We start from the raw sequence: 14,062 nt of genomic DNA, 5'->3' as shown, positions 1-14,062 counted from the left end.
TGGCATTGTCTTTCTTTGGGATTGGAATGAAAACTGATCTTTTCCAGTCCTTGGCCACTTCTGAGTTTTCCAAATTTGCTGGCACACTGAGTGGAGCACTTTCACAGCATCATCTTTTAGTATTTGAAATAGCTCAGCTGGAATTCCATCATCTCCACTAAGTGTGTTTGTAGTGATGCTTCCTAAGGCCCACCTGACTTTGCATTCCAGGATACTTGGCTCTAGGTGAGTGATCACACCATCATGGTTATCCGGGTCATGAAGATCTTTTTTGTATAGTTCTGTGTATTCTTGCCACCTCTTCTTGATATCTTCTGCTTCTGTTAGGTCCATACCATTTCTGTCCTTTACTGTTCCCATCTTTGCATGAAATGTTCCCTTGGTATGTCAAATTTTCTTGAACAGAGCTCTAGTCTTTCCCATTCTATTGTTTTCCTTATATGGAGTATAAGGGATAATGAAAGGGTGGTAGGATCAGTAAATTATAGATTGCATGGAATCTACAGACCACAAAGAATTATTAGAGTCACACGATCAGAGAGAAAAAGGAAGAAAGAAAGATGACAGGTAGAAGAGGGATAGCTGAGACTGAGATCCTAGAAGGAGAGTCACTGCCAGGGAGAACAAGGCAAGACCATAGGGATGAGCAGAAGACAAAACCACTGGAGGAAAGAAATGTGAGAAATTTAGAGGATAGCAAATGGTAGAGCACACGCACTGAGCCTGAAAATTATACCTTCAAGGAATAAGGAGAAGTGACCTGGAATTCTATTTAAATGTGCTGCAACAGGAAGGGGAAGCAGGTGGTATAGCCTGATGGCATGTGCTTCAAATCTGTGGAGTTTAGGAGATGGGAGAAAGACTGCCTGAAATACCAGTGAGGAAGAAGCATGAAACATAATCCACCTCCTGGATCAGAGGCAGGAGTGCTGTGGGGGTGAGGTGGGAGCGAGACAATTACTACTTAAAACAACTGGAAGAGGCAGTATCCCCACAGGTGAGTCAGCGTTTAGCTAGAACAAGAAGGTAAAGGGGATGTTCAGAGAAAAGAGGAACAAAGAAAATTTTGCTGATGATAAACTCACTTCTAGAGGGCAAAGTGGTAGAATTTCATGAGTAATGCAGAGATATTTCCCTGATTACTACTGAAACTGAGCATCTTTTCATAAGTTTACAGGCTATTCAAGTTTCCTGCATTTTTTATTGGGTCATTTGTCCTTTTACTGATGAATTTTAACTTTTATAAAGTCTTAATATATGGTATCTTCTCCCAGTCAGGCTCATCTTAAGTTTTTTAGTATATAAATTTTAATATATTCATCAATTATGCTTTTGTCTTATCTAAGAAAGCTTCTTGTAATTCAATGTCATAAATATATCCTTCCAGATAATTTAAATTTTTTCTTTTCTCATTTGTTCTTTAGCCCATCAATAATTTATTTTTTATATTATGTGAAAATAATCTTATATTTTATTTGTAATTTAATTGCATTACCGTCAGAGAACAGGTTGTGTCTGGATTCTGGATACTGTTGTCTGACTTCTATTTACTGAGACTTCTTTATAACCTAGGAAGTGATCAATTTTTGCATATGCTTTGTGTACACTATTTGACTGCCAATGAATATACACATACACACATACATGTATGTATTTATATGAGCTCAAGCATAATTGTATCTTAATTCTATATTCTTGCCATTTTTTTCTGCTTGATCTATCAGTTTCTGAGTAAAAGATATTAATATTAACCACTATGATCATGAATACACCTTTCCCCCTTGTAATTCTATTAAACTGAGCTTTAAATATTTCAAGTCTATGCTGTTAGGTACCTAAAAGATTTGTACTTTTATACTCCTTGCATGATTATTCATTTTACCATTATATAATTTCCTTCTTTCTGTTATCAATGCTTTTCATGTTCAATTTCACCTGGTTTGATATGAATACTACTATTCTAGCTTTAGAGTACATCTAAAACATAAAGTATTTTGCCTGGATTTTTTTCTCTTTCTTCGTTTCAAACCTTTCCTTGACATTTTAAGTGTGTCTCTTATAAGCAGTATATTTGCTGTTGCTCGGTCACTCAGTCACGTCTGACTCTCTGCGATCCCATGGACTGCAACATGCCAGGCTTCCCTTTCCTTCACCATCTCCTGAAGCTTGCTCAAACTTATGTCCATTGAGTTGGTAATGTCTTCTCATCCTCTGTCCTCTGTCATCTCCTTCTCCTCCTGCCTTCAATCTTTCCAGCATCAGGGTCTTTTCTAATGACTCTCCTCTTCACATCAGGTGGCCAAAGTATTGGGCTTCAGTTTCAGCATCAGTCCTTCCAATGAATACTCAGGGTCGACTTCCTTTAGGATTGACTGCTTTGATCTCCTTGCTGTCCAAGGGACTCTCAAGAGTCTTCTCCAACATCACAATTCAAAAGCATCAATTCTTTGGTGCTCAGCCTTCTTTAGGGTCCAACTCACATCCATACACAACTACTGGAAAAACCAAAGCTTTAACTATACAGACCTTTGTCGGCAAAGTAATGTCTCTGCTTTTTAACATGCTGTCTAGGTTTGTCATAGCTTTTCTTCCAAGGAGCAAGCGTCTTTTAATTTCCTGGCTGCAATCATCACAGTAATCTGCGGAGCCCAAGAAAATAAAAGTCTGTCACTGTTTCTCCACTGCTTCCCCATCTAGTTGCCATGAAGTGATGGGACCAGATGCCATGATCTTATTAGTATTTTGAATGTTGAGTTAGAAGCCAGCTTTTTCACTCTCCTCTTTCACCTTCATCAAGAGACTCTTCAGTTCCGCTTTGCTTTCGGCCATAAGGGTAGTGTCATCTGCCTATCTGAGGTTATTGATAGTTCTCCCAGCAATCTTAAATTAAGCAATATATAGTTCAATTCAAAATGAGAGGTTTAATTCAACCACCTTGACTTTTAGGAACTGAATTTAATCAGTTAACATGTATTATGCTTGCTAAAATATTTATATTTAATATCTACCACTATCTTTCGTGTTTTTCACTTACTATGATTTTTCCTCTTTTTTTCTTGTCTTCTATTTAGTTGAAAGTGAAAGTCACTCAGTCGTGTCTGACTCTTTGCAACCCCATGACTATACAGTCCATGGAATTCTCCAGGCAAGAATACTGGAGTCGGCAGCCACTCCCTTCTGCAGGGGATCTTCCCCATCCAGGGATCGAACCCAGGTCTCCTGAACTGCAAAAAGATTCTTTACCATCTGAGCCACCAGGGAAGCCCAAGAATACTGGAGTGGGTAAGCTTTGGTTTATTCACTTTCTCTTTTCCTCTGTTTATTTGGAAATCGTGCCCACTTGTTTTCTTCCTTTAGTAGCCAGCCGCAAACAAAGACTCCTTCTTAAAGAAGACAAGGATTTTATCACACTAACTTCCCTCCAAACTCCTACAATCTATCTTCTATGTCTTAATATTGTTTAAGATTGTATCTCCACCTTTCTAAATTTAACTGTGTGTTTTTTAAAAACATCAATAGTTAATGAGATTTACTGACATATTTTACAGCTACCTTTTTATCTAGCTCCCTCCTCCAGGTTACCTTTTCTTCTTTGCTGAAGTATATCTTTAATAGTCCTTTCATTAACGGTCTGTAGGTGGCAAACCCTTAGCATTTGTACATCTAAAAATGGCTTTATTTCACTCTTGCACGTGAATTATCATTTGAATGGGCACAGAATTCTCGATTAAAGGTTATTTCACCTTATAACTGCAGATATTGCTCCACTCTTCTTTTGTTCATAACAAGGGTTATTGTTATTCCTCTGTGGTTTTGTTCACTTTCTGGGGTTTTAAGAATTTTATCCTTAACTCTAACATTTTGCCGGTTCTCTAGAATGTGCATGCATGCTAAGTTGCTCAGTCATGTTTGACTCTGTGCAACTCTTTCTGTCCATGAGTGGGTTGCCATTTCCTCCTCCAGGGGATCCTGGACTGGCAGGCAGTTTCTTTACCACAGCCCTTCTCTACAATGTATCTAAGTATAAATCTATTTTTATTTAGCCTGCTCAGCTCTACAGTTACCCTCTTGAGAACTCAAAGTAAGGAAAATGTCAACAGTATTTTCTCCAAATATTGCATGCCCACTACTCATCCTCTATTTCAAAAGTCCTAGAAGGCATATCTTAGAATTTCTCAATCAATTCCTCCTTCCTATTTTCCATCCCTTCAGTTCTCTGAGATATGTTCTAAATCCTCTTAAGTAATATCTTTCAATTTGTAAATTCTCTCTTTAATCTCTTTTTTCAATATAATTTATCCTTACTAATTGTAGGTTTTAAAAATTTCACTAACATTTTCATTTCTAACATGTTCACTTTTATCTATAAATGTTCAAAATTAACATCCATCTTTTATTTCAGAATTTTCCTTTTTTTATTTCATCTTTCCCTTGAGGAATTTAAACTCATTTATTTGAAAATCTTCTTTCAAAAAACGACCTTATGGGCCTTCCCTGATGGCTCAGTAGTAAAGAATCCACCTGGCAACGCAGGAGACATGGGTTCAATCCCTGTTCGGGAAAGATCCACGTGCCTCTGAGAACTAAGCCCGTGTGCCACACAGGCTTATATATTTAGCCTATGCTCCAGAGCCCAAAACTACTGAAGCCCATGTGCTCTAGAGCCTGTGCTCTGTAACGAGAGAAGCCACTGCAGTGAGAAGCCCACACACCACAACTAGAGAGTAGCCCCACTGGCCACAACCAGAGAAAAGCCCACACGGCAATGAAGACCCAGCACAGCCAAAAATAATAAACAAACAGACTGCTGAAAAGTGACCTTTTTTCATTACCTCATCTCTCATTTGTGGAATGTGTTGTTTACATCTTATATTTTTCTCATGTGCTCTGATATTTTATTTTGCAACCTTATTTTGTGTTGTTTCTTTTACTTTAGTTTTTCACTTCGCTCACGCTCACTACATGTATACTGGTTTTACGGTTACCATCATCTGGCCCACCATGGTCCCACTTTCTGAGGTCTTTTATTGGGGACTTAAAGCTCTCAGCCTTCAAGAATATAGCTGACTTAGTCATGAGCCAGAGGGCCACTCTCTTTTATTGCTTCAGATGTCAATTATCACAGGCCACAACCCCAGGCAGATTGTAGCATTTTTTGTCTCCTAGTGCAGAACACTGCACAAACCTAAAGTTTTATACCATGAGTCTGGATCTGTTTTCCCACTACAGTCAGGGTGTTTCAGCCTTCCTTATCCCATAGGACTTGTCTAGTAAGTGTGTGTCCCCAACTCCATTTACCTGTGAATATTTTTGTTTGTTTTACTCCTAATCCACTGGGATTTTTATTTTATTTTTGAAAATCCTTTGTCTCTTTAATTAAAAAAAAATACTGTATGGCAGAAACCAACTCAATATGGTAGAGCAAATTTGGGGTTGGTGCACTGGGACGACCCAGAGGGATGGTATGGGGAGGGAGGAGGGAGGAGGGTTCAGGATGGGGAACACATGTATAATTTTTTTAAATTAAAATTGAAAAAAAAAAATTAAAAAATAAATAAATAAATAAATTTAAAAAAAAAGAAAAAAACCTTGTGGAAATTAGCTGCTGAATATTACACACTAAAAAAATATATTTTATCATTTATGCCTCTTGTGTGTGATAAGTGGAGAATATTTTATGGACTCACAATGTCACCTTGATTGTAAGTCCATGTTTTCCTTATGCATAGTTTTTGGTTTACATAATACATATTGATATATTTGATAACATCAAAATAAAATTGTATGAAAAGGTCAGATAAAATACCCATAGATTACAAAGCTAACTATAAATATGCAATGGAGAAGGCGATGGCACCCCACTTCAGTACTCTTGCCTGGAAAATCCCATGGATGGAGGAGCCTGGTAGGCTGCAGTCCATGGAGTCACTAAGAGTCGGACACGACTGAGCGACTTCACTTTCACTTTTCACTTTCTTGCATTGGAGAAGGAAATGGCAACCCACTCCAGTGTTCTTGCCTGGAGAGTCCCAGGGACGGGGGAGCGTGGTGGGCTGCCGTCTATGGGGTCGCACAGAGTCGGACATGACTGAAGCGACTTAGCAGCAGCAGCATAAATATGCAAAAACATTTTTAAAAATAAGGTAGGCTTGTGTTCTAAGAATCTAGTAGAATAATTTGAAAAAATTTTAGATTCAATACATCTTGATTATCCTACAATTGAAAGGCATTATACTGAGAAAATAGATCATAGAAGAACTCACAAATATGGAATGTGCCACAGAGGAGTTAAGAGTGTAAAATGTAGAAACTGATAGAATGGGTTCAAATCTTGGCTGTGTTACATACTAGTAAGTTACATAAATTCTCTCTACCTAGTTTCCTCATGAAGATAATAATAATGCCTGTAACATCAAAGGGTTGTTATAAGAAGCACATTAATCTATGTATTTAGTACAAGTTAGACACATAATATGCTATACACATTTGTTAAAAGTTGTTCCATTAAATTTTTATATGAAGATAAAACATAATATCTAAATCCTGAAACAGTAGATTTATAACTGAAATTAAAAACAAAAAAATAAAGTTATACATGCTGTACCTGTTTTGATGTTTTATGAGTGCCTTGAATTGTCCTCTTTGATTTTCCACCAGTTTGACATTTAGATTTTCCTTAAGGCAAAAATAGATAAATATATAGATCAACAAACAGATAATATAAAACTGAGCTATGCAAATCTTCCAGGCATACTAACACCTAATCCCCTTCTACAGACCATAGACTAATCTATACATGGTGGAAACAGTGGCAGACTTTATTTTGGGGGGCTCAAAAATCACTGCAGATGGTAACTGCAGCCATGAAATTAAAAGACGCTTACTCCTTGGAAGGAAAGTTATGCCCAACCTAGACAGCATATTCAAAAACAGAGATTACTTTGCCAACAAAGGTCCGTCTAGTCAAAGCTATGGTTTTGCCAGTAGTCATGTATGGATGTGAGAGCTGGACTACAAAGAAAGCTGAGCGCAGAAGAATTGATACTTTTGAACTGTGGTGTTGGAGAAGACTCTTGAGAGTCCCCTGGACTGCAAGGAGATCCAACTAGTCCATCCTAAAGGAGATCAGCCCTGGGTGTTCATTGGAAGGACTGATGTTGAAGCTGAAACTCCTATACTTTGGCCACCTGATGTGAAGAACTGACTCATTTGAAAAGACCCTGATGCTGGGAAAGATTGAAGGCGGGAGGAGAAGGGGACGACAAAGGATGAGATGGTTGGATGGCATCACCGACTCAGTGGACATAAGTTTCAGTAAACTCCGGGAGCTGGCAATGGACAGGGAGGCCTGGAGTGCTGCAGTCCATGGGGTCGCAAAGAGTAAGACATGACTAAGCGACTAAACTGAACTGGCCAACATGAACTACAAATATAATAAAAAACAAATTTCCAAGGTACCATAGACTGTTTTAATTGACTGGCTTTCTCAGAACAGGAAAAAATCAGATAGTCTGACAATTTAAAAACACAGCCAAATGAGTGATACCCTTCAACTTACATACAACTCTTTTGAAAATACGTTTTGAATTCAAATTTTATTTTGACAATAAAATTAAGGACACATTTTTTAACACTTAAAAACTCAGTATTTCCTGGTCACTATGCTTGACCCCCCAAATTGTATGTAATTATTTTATAATGTTAGGTTAATCATGTTCCCATTATAGCTTGCAATTGTAATTATCTTTTATTTTTTTGTCTGGCTATTGATTTTGAAAACTGATAAATATCTTTCATTATTGTGATTCTGTAATTATTACTCACTTAATGCCATTGTATAATGATGGGACTTCCCTGGTGGCTCAGACGTTAAAGCATCTGCCTACAATGCGGGAGACCCAGGTTCGATCCCTGAGTTGGGAAGATCCCCTGGAGAAGGAAATGGCAACCCACTCCAGTACTCTTGCCTGGAAAATCCCATGGACAGAGGAACCTGGTTGGCTACTGTCCATGGGGTCGCAAAGAGTCGGACACGACTGAGCGACTTCACTATAATGATTGGTAAACGGAAAAATAATAGAATTCTTTATCACCAAAACTACCATTTAATAGAAAAACCTGTAATCACTTTTTAAAATCGAGATGCATATCAGATCATCTTGGAATTTTTTGAAAAATATAAATGGCCAGGTATTTTTTTCCTTCACTAGAGCTCCAGATGTGTTTCTAAACAACTGGACTATATGAGGATCTTTACTTTTATCTAGTTTGTTTCACTTTTTCTATTTCATATTCAGTGCTCCCATTTCATTTAGTTTACGTTTTCAAATTTCTCCCTCTTTCTTTATGTTCTTTCTGAAGCCTTTATCAAGTGTAGTAGAAAAGCTCTTGTATAAATAATATGCATAATATATATTTTATAAAACTTAGGACTTTTTGCCTAACAAAAAATTTGTGACATTTTGTGTTTTTTTGTTTTTTTTTTTATTTTATTTTTAAACTTTACAATATTGTATTAGTTTTGCCAAATATCAAAATGAATCTGCCACACGTATACCTGTGTTCCCCATCCTGAACCCTCCTCCCTCCTCCCTCCCCATACCTTCCCTCTGGGTTGTCCCAGTGCACCAGCCCCAAGCATCAAGTATCGTGCATCGAACCTGGACTGGCGACTCATTTCATACATGATATTATACATGTTTCAATGCCATTCTCCCATATCTCCCCACCCTCTCCCTCTCCCACAGAGTCCATAAGACTGATCTATACATCAGTGTCTCTTTTGCTGTCTCGTACACAGGGTTATTGTTACCATCTTTCTAAATTTCATATATATGCATTAGTATACTGTATTGGTGTTTTTCTTTCTGGCTTAGATCACTCTGTATAATAGGTTCCAGTTTCATCCATCTCATTAGAACTGATTCAAATGAATTCTTTCTAATGGCTGAGTAATACTCCATTGTGTATATGTACCACAGCTTTCTTATCCATTCATCTGCTGATGGGCATCTAGGTTGCTTCCATGTCCTGGCTATTATAAACAGTGCTGCAATGAACATTGGGGTGCACGTGTCTCTTTCCCTTCTGGTTTCCTCAGTGTGTATGCCCAGCGGTGGGATTGCTGGATCATAAGGCAGTTCTATTTCCAGTTTTTTTAAGGAATCTCCACACTGTTCTCCATAGTGGCTGTACTAGTTTGCATTCCCACCAACAGTGTAAGAGAGTTCCCTTTTCTCCACACCCTCTTCAGCATTTATTGCTTGTAGACTTTTGGATCGCAGCCATTCTGACTGGCGTGAAATGGTACCTCATAGTGGTTTTGATTTGCATTTCTCTGATAATGAGTGATGTTGAGCATCTTTTCATGTGTTTGTTAGCCATCTGTATGTCTTCTTTGGAGAAGTGTCTATTTAGTTCTTTGGCCCATTTTTTGATTGGCTCATTTATTTTTCTGGAGTTGAGCTGTAGGAGTTGCTTGTATATTTTTGAGATTAGTTGTTTGTCAGTTGCTTCATTTGCTATTATTTTCTCCCATTCTGAAGGCTGCCTTTTCACCTTGCTAATAGTTCCCTTTGTTGTGCAGAAGCTTTTAAGTTTAATTAGGTCCCATTTGTTTATTTTTGCTTTTATTTCCAATATTCTGGGAGGTGGGTCATAGAGGATCCTGCTGTGATGTATGTCAGAGAGTGTTTTGCCTATGTTCTCCTCTAGGAGTTTTATAGTTTCTGGTCTTATGTTGAGATCTTTAATCCATTTTGAGTTTATTTTTGTGTATGGTGTTAGAAAGTGTTTTAGTTTCATTCTTTTACAAGTGGTTGACCAGATTTCCCAGCACCACTTGTTAAAGAGATTGTCCTTAATCCATTGTATATTCTTGCCTCCTTTGTCAAAGATAAGGTGTCCATATGTGAGTGGATTTACCTCTGGGCTTTCTATTTTGTTCCATTGATCAATATTTCTGTCTTTGTGCCAGTACCATACTGTCTTGATAACTGTGGCTTTGTAATACAGCCTGAAGTCAGGTAGGTTGATTCCTCCAGTTCCATTCTTCTTTCTCAAGATAGCTTTGGCTATTCGAGGTTTTTTGTATTTCCATACAAATTGTGAAATTATTTGTTCTAGCTCTGTGAAGAATACTGTTGGTAGCTTGATAGGGATTGCATTGAATCTATAAATTGCTTTGGGTAGTATACGCATTTTCACTATATTGATTCTTCCAATCCATGAACATGGTATATTTCTCCATCTATTACTGTCCTCTTTGATTTCTTTCACCAGTGTTTTATAGTTTTCTATATATAGGTCTTTAGTTTCTTTAGGTAGATATATTCCTAAGTATTTTATTCTTTCCATTGCAATGGTGAATGGAATTGTTTCCTTAATTTCTCTTTCTGTTTTCTCATTATTAGTGTATAGGAATGCAAGGGACTTCTGTGTGTTGATTTTATATCCTGCAACTTTACTATAATCATTGATTAGTTCTAGTAATTGTCTGGTGGAATCTTTAGGGTTTTCTATGTAAAGGATCATGTCCTCTGCAAATAGTGAGAGTTTTACTTCTTCTTTTCCAATTTGGATTCCTTTTATTTCTTTTTCTGCTCTGACTGCTGTGGCCAAAACTTCCAAAACTATGTTGAATAGTAATGGTGAAAGTGGGTACCCTTGTCTTGTTCCTGACTTTAGAGGAAATGCTTTCAATTTTTCACCATTGAGGATAATGTTTGCTGTGGGTTTGTCATATATAGCTTTTATTATGTTGAGGTATGTCCCTTCTATTCCTGCTTTCTGGACAGTTCTTATCATAAATGGATGTTGAATTTTGTCAAAGGCTTTCTCTGCATCTATTGAGATAATCATATGGTTTTTATTTTTCAATTTGTTAATGTGGTGTATTACATTGATTGATTTGTGGATATTGAAGAATCCTTGCATCCCTGGGATAAAGCCCACTTGGTCATGGTGTATGATCTTTTTAATGTGTTGTTGGATTCTGATTGCTAGAATTTTGTTAAGGATTTTTGCATCTATGTTCATCAGTGATATTGGCCTGTAGTTTTCTTTTTTTGTGGGATCTTTGTCAGGTTTTGGTATTAGGGTGATAGTGGCCTCATAGAATGAGTTTGGAAGTTTACCTTCCTCTGCAATTTTCTGGGAGAGTTTGAGCAGGATAGGTGTTAGCTCTTCTCTAAATTTTTGGTAGAATTCAGCTGTGAAGCCGTCTGGACCTGGGCTTTTGTTTGCTGGAAGATTTTTGATTACAGTTTCAATTTCCGTGCTTGTGATGGGTCTGTTAAGATTTTCTATTTCTTCCTGGTCCAGTTTTGGAAATTTGTACTTTTCTAAGAATTTGTCCATTTCTTCCACGTTGTCCATTTTATTGGCATATAATTGTTGATAGTAGTCTCTTATGATCCTTTGTATTTCTGTGTTGTCTGTTGTGATCTCTCCATTTTCATTACTAATTTTATTGATTTGATTTTTCTCCCGTTGTTTCTTGATGAGTCTGGCTAATGGTTTGTCAATTTTATTTATCCTTTCAAAGAACCAGCTTTTGGCTTTGTTGATTTTTGCTATGGTCTCTTTTGTTTCTTTTGCATTTATTTCTGCCCTAATTTTTAAGATTTCTTTCCTTCTCCTAACCCTGGGGTTCTTCATTTCTTCCTTTTCTAGTTGCTTTAGGTGTAGGGTTAGGTTATTTATTTGACTTTTTTCTTGTTTCTTGAGGTATGCCTGTATTGCTATGAACTTTCCCTTTAGGACTGCTTTTAAAGTGTCCCACAGGTTTTGGGTTGTTGTGTTTTCATTTTCATTCGTTTCTATGCAAATTTTGATTTCTTTTTTGATTTCTTCTGTGATTTGTTGGTTATTCAGCAGTGTGTTGTTCAGCCTCCATATGTTGGAATTTTTAATAGTTTTTCTCCTGTAATTGAGATCTAATCTTACTGCATTGTGGTCAGAAAAGATGCTTGGAATGATTTCTATTTTTTTGAATTTACCAAGGCTAGATTTATGGCCCAGGATGCGATCTATCCTGGAGAAGGTTCCATGTGCGCTTGAGAAAAAGGTGAAATTCATTGTTTTGGGATGAAATGTCCTATAGATATCAATTAGGTCTAACTGGTCTATTGTACCATTTAACGTTTGTGTTTCCTTGTTAATTTTCTGTTTAGTTGATCTATCCATAGGTGTGAGTGGGGTATTAAAGTCTCCCACTATTATTGTGTTATTGTTAATTTCTCCTTTCATACTTGTTAGCATTTGTCTTACATATTGCGGCGCTCCCGTGTTGGGTGCATATATATTTATAATTGTTATATCTTCTTCTTGGATTGATCCTTTGATCATTATGCAGTGACCATCTTTGTCTCTTTTCACAGCCTTTGTTTTAAAGTCTATTTTATCTGATGTAAGTATTGCTACTCCTGCTTTCTTTTGGTCCCTATTTGCATGGAAAATCTTTTCCCAGCCCTTCATTTTCAGTCTGTATGTGTCCCCTGTTTTGAGGTGGGTCTCTTGTAGACAACATATGTAGGGGTCTTGTTTTTTTATCCATTCAGCCAGTCTTTGTCTTTTGGTTGGGGCATTCAACCCATTTACATTTAAGGTAATTACTGATAAGTATGATCCCGTTGCCATTTACTTTATTGTTTTGGGTTCGAGTTTATACACCGTTTTTGTGTTTCCTGTCTAGAGAATATCCTTTAGAATTTGTTGGAGAGCTGGTTTGGTGGTGCTGAATTCTCTCAGCTTTTGCTTGTCTGAAAAGCTTTTGATTTCTCCCTCATATTTGAATGAGATGCTTGTTGGGTACAATAATCTGGGCTGTATGTTATTTTCTCTCATCACTTTAAGTATGTCTTGCCATTCCCTCCTGGCTTGAAGAGTTTCTATTGAAAGATCAGCTGTTAGCCTTATGGGAATTTCCTTGTGTGTAATTTGTTGTTTTTCCCTTGCTGCTTTTAATATTTGTTCTTTGTGTTTGATCTTTGTTAATTTGATTAATATGTGTCTTGGGGTGTTTCGCCTTGGGTTTATCCTGTTTGGGACTCTCTGGGTTTCTTGGACTTGGGTGATTATTTCCTTCCCCATTTTAGGGAAGTTTTCAACTATTCTCTCTTCAAGTATTTTCTCATGGTCTTTCTTTTTGTCTTCTTCTGGGACCCCTACGATTCGAATGTTGTAGCATTTAATATTGTCCTGGAGGTCTCTGAGATTGTCCTCATTTCTTTTAATTCATTTTTCTTTTATCCTCTCTGGTTCATTTATTTCTACCATTCTATCTTCTAATTCACTAATCCTATCTTCTGCCTCTGTTATTCTATTTGTTGCCTCCAGAGTGTTTTTAACTTCATTTATTGCATTATTCATTATATATTGACTGTCTTTTATTTCTTCTAGGTCCTTGTTAAACCTTTCTTGCATCTTCTCAATCTTTGTCTCCAAGCTATTTATCTGTGACTCCATTTTGATTTCAAGATTTTGGATCAATTTCACTATCATTATTTGGAATTCTTTATCAGGTAGATTCCCTATCTCTTCCTCTTTTGTTTGGTTTGGTGGGCATTTATCCTGTTCCTTTATCTGCTGGGTATTCCTCTGTCTCTTCATCTTGTTTAAATTGCTGAGTTTGGGGTGTCCTTTCTGTATTCTGGCAGTTTGTGGAGTTCTCTTTATTGTGGCGTTTCCTCGCTCTGTGTGGGTTTGTATAGGCAGCTTGTCAAGGTTTCTTGGTTAGGGAAGCTTGTGTTGGTGTTCTGGTGCGTGGAGCTATATTTCTTCTCTCTGGAGTGCAATGAAATGTCCAGTAATGAGTTATGGGATGTCTATGGTTTTGGGGTGATTTTGGGCTGCCTGTATCTTGGAGCTCAGGGCTGTGTTCCTTGCTGCTGGAGAATCTGCTTGGTATGTCTTGCCCTGAAACTTGTTTCACCCAGAGAGGTTTACAGCGTTATATGGAGAAGAGAAGAGTGAGGAGGGAGTTAGAGGTGACCCGAATGAGATGAGGTGGAATCAATAGAGGAGAGAGTGGGCTATTCAGTAATCTCTTCCTTATGTGCAC

The 14,062-nt window shown here is 37.4% G+C and overlaps 1 protein-coding gene across 11 annotated transcripts in view; it reads right to left on the bottom strand.

The window, feature by feature from the left end:
* Positions 1–14,062, bottom strand: part of SCAPER (S-phase cyclin A associated protein in the ER) — a 419,038-nt gene that overhangs the window by 360,890 nt on the left and 44,086 nt on the right. For 8 of the 11 annotated variants that reach the window (XM_086363974.1, XM_086363978.1, XM_086363979.1 and 5 more), the window contains exon 4: positions 6,605–6,675. The exons of the other annotated variants lie outside the window; for them this stretch is intronic. In XM_086363974.1, the coding sequence (XP_086220100.1) occupies positions 6,605–6,675 (71 nt within the window). The remainder of the gene's footprint in view (positions 1–6,604; positions 6,676–14,062) is intronic. 11 annotated transcript variants of the gene reach the window in all.

This window comes from Bos grunniens, chromosome 21 (genome assembly GCF_055505025.1).
Source record: "Bos grunniens cultivar Pamir isolate PY7600 chromosome 21, Bosgru_T2T1.0, whole genome shotgun sequence".
Taxonomy (NCBI): Eukaryota; Metazoa; Chordata; class Mammalia; order Artiodactyla; family Bovidae; genus Bos; species Bos grunniens.
The sequence above is the reverse complement of the archived record's forward strand: the minus strand, read 5'-3'. Positions and strand labels throughout refer to the sequence as shown.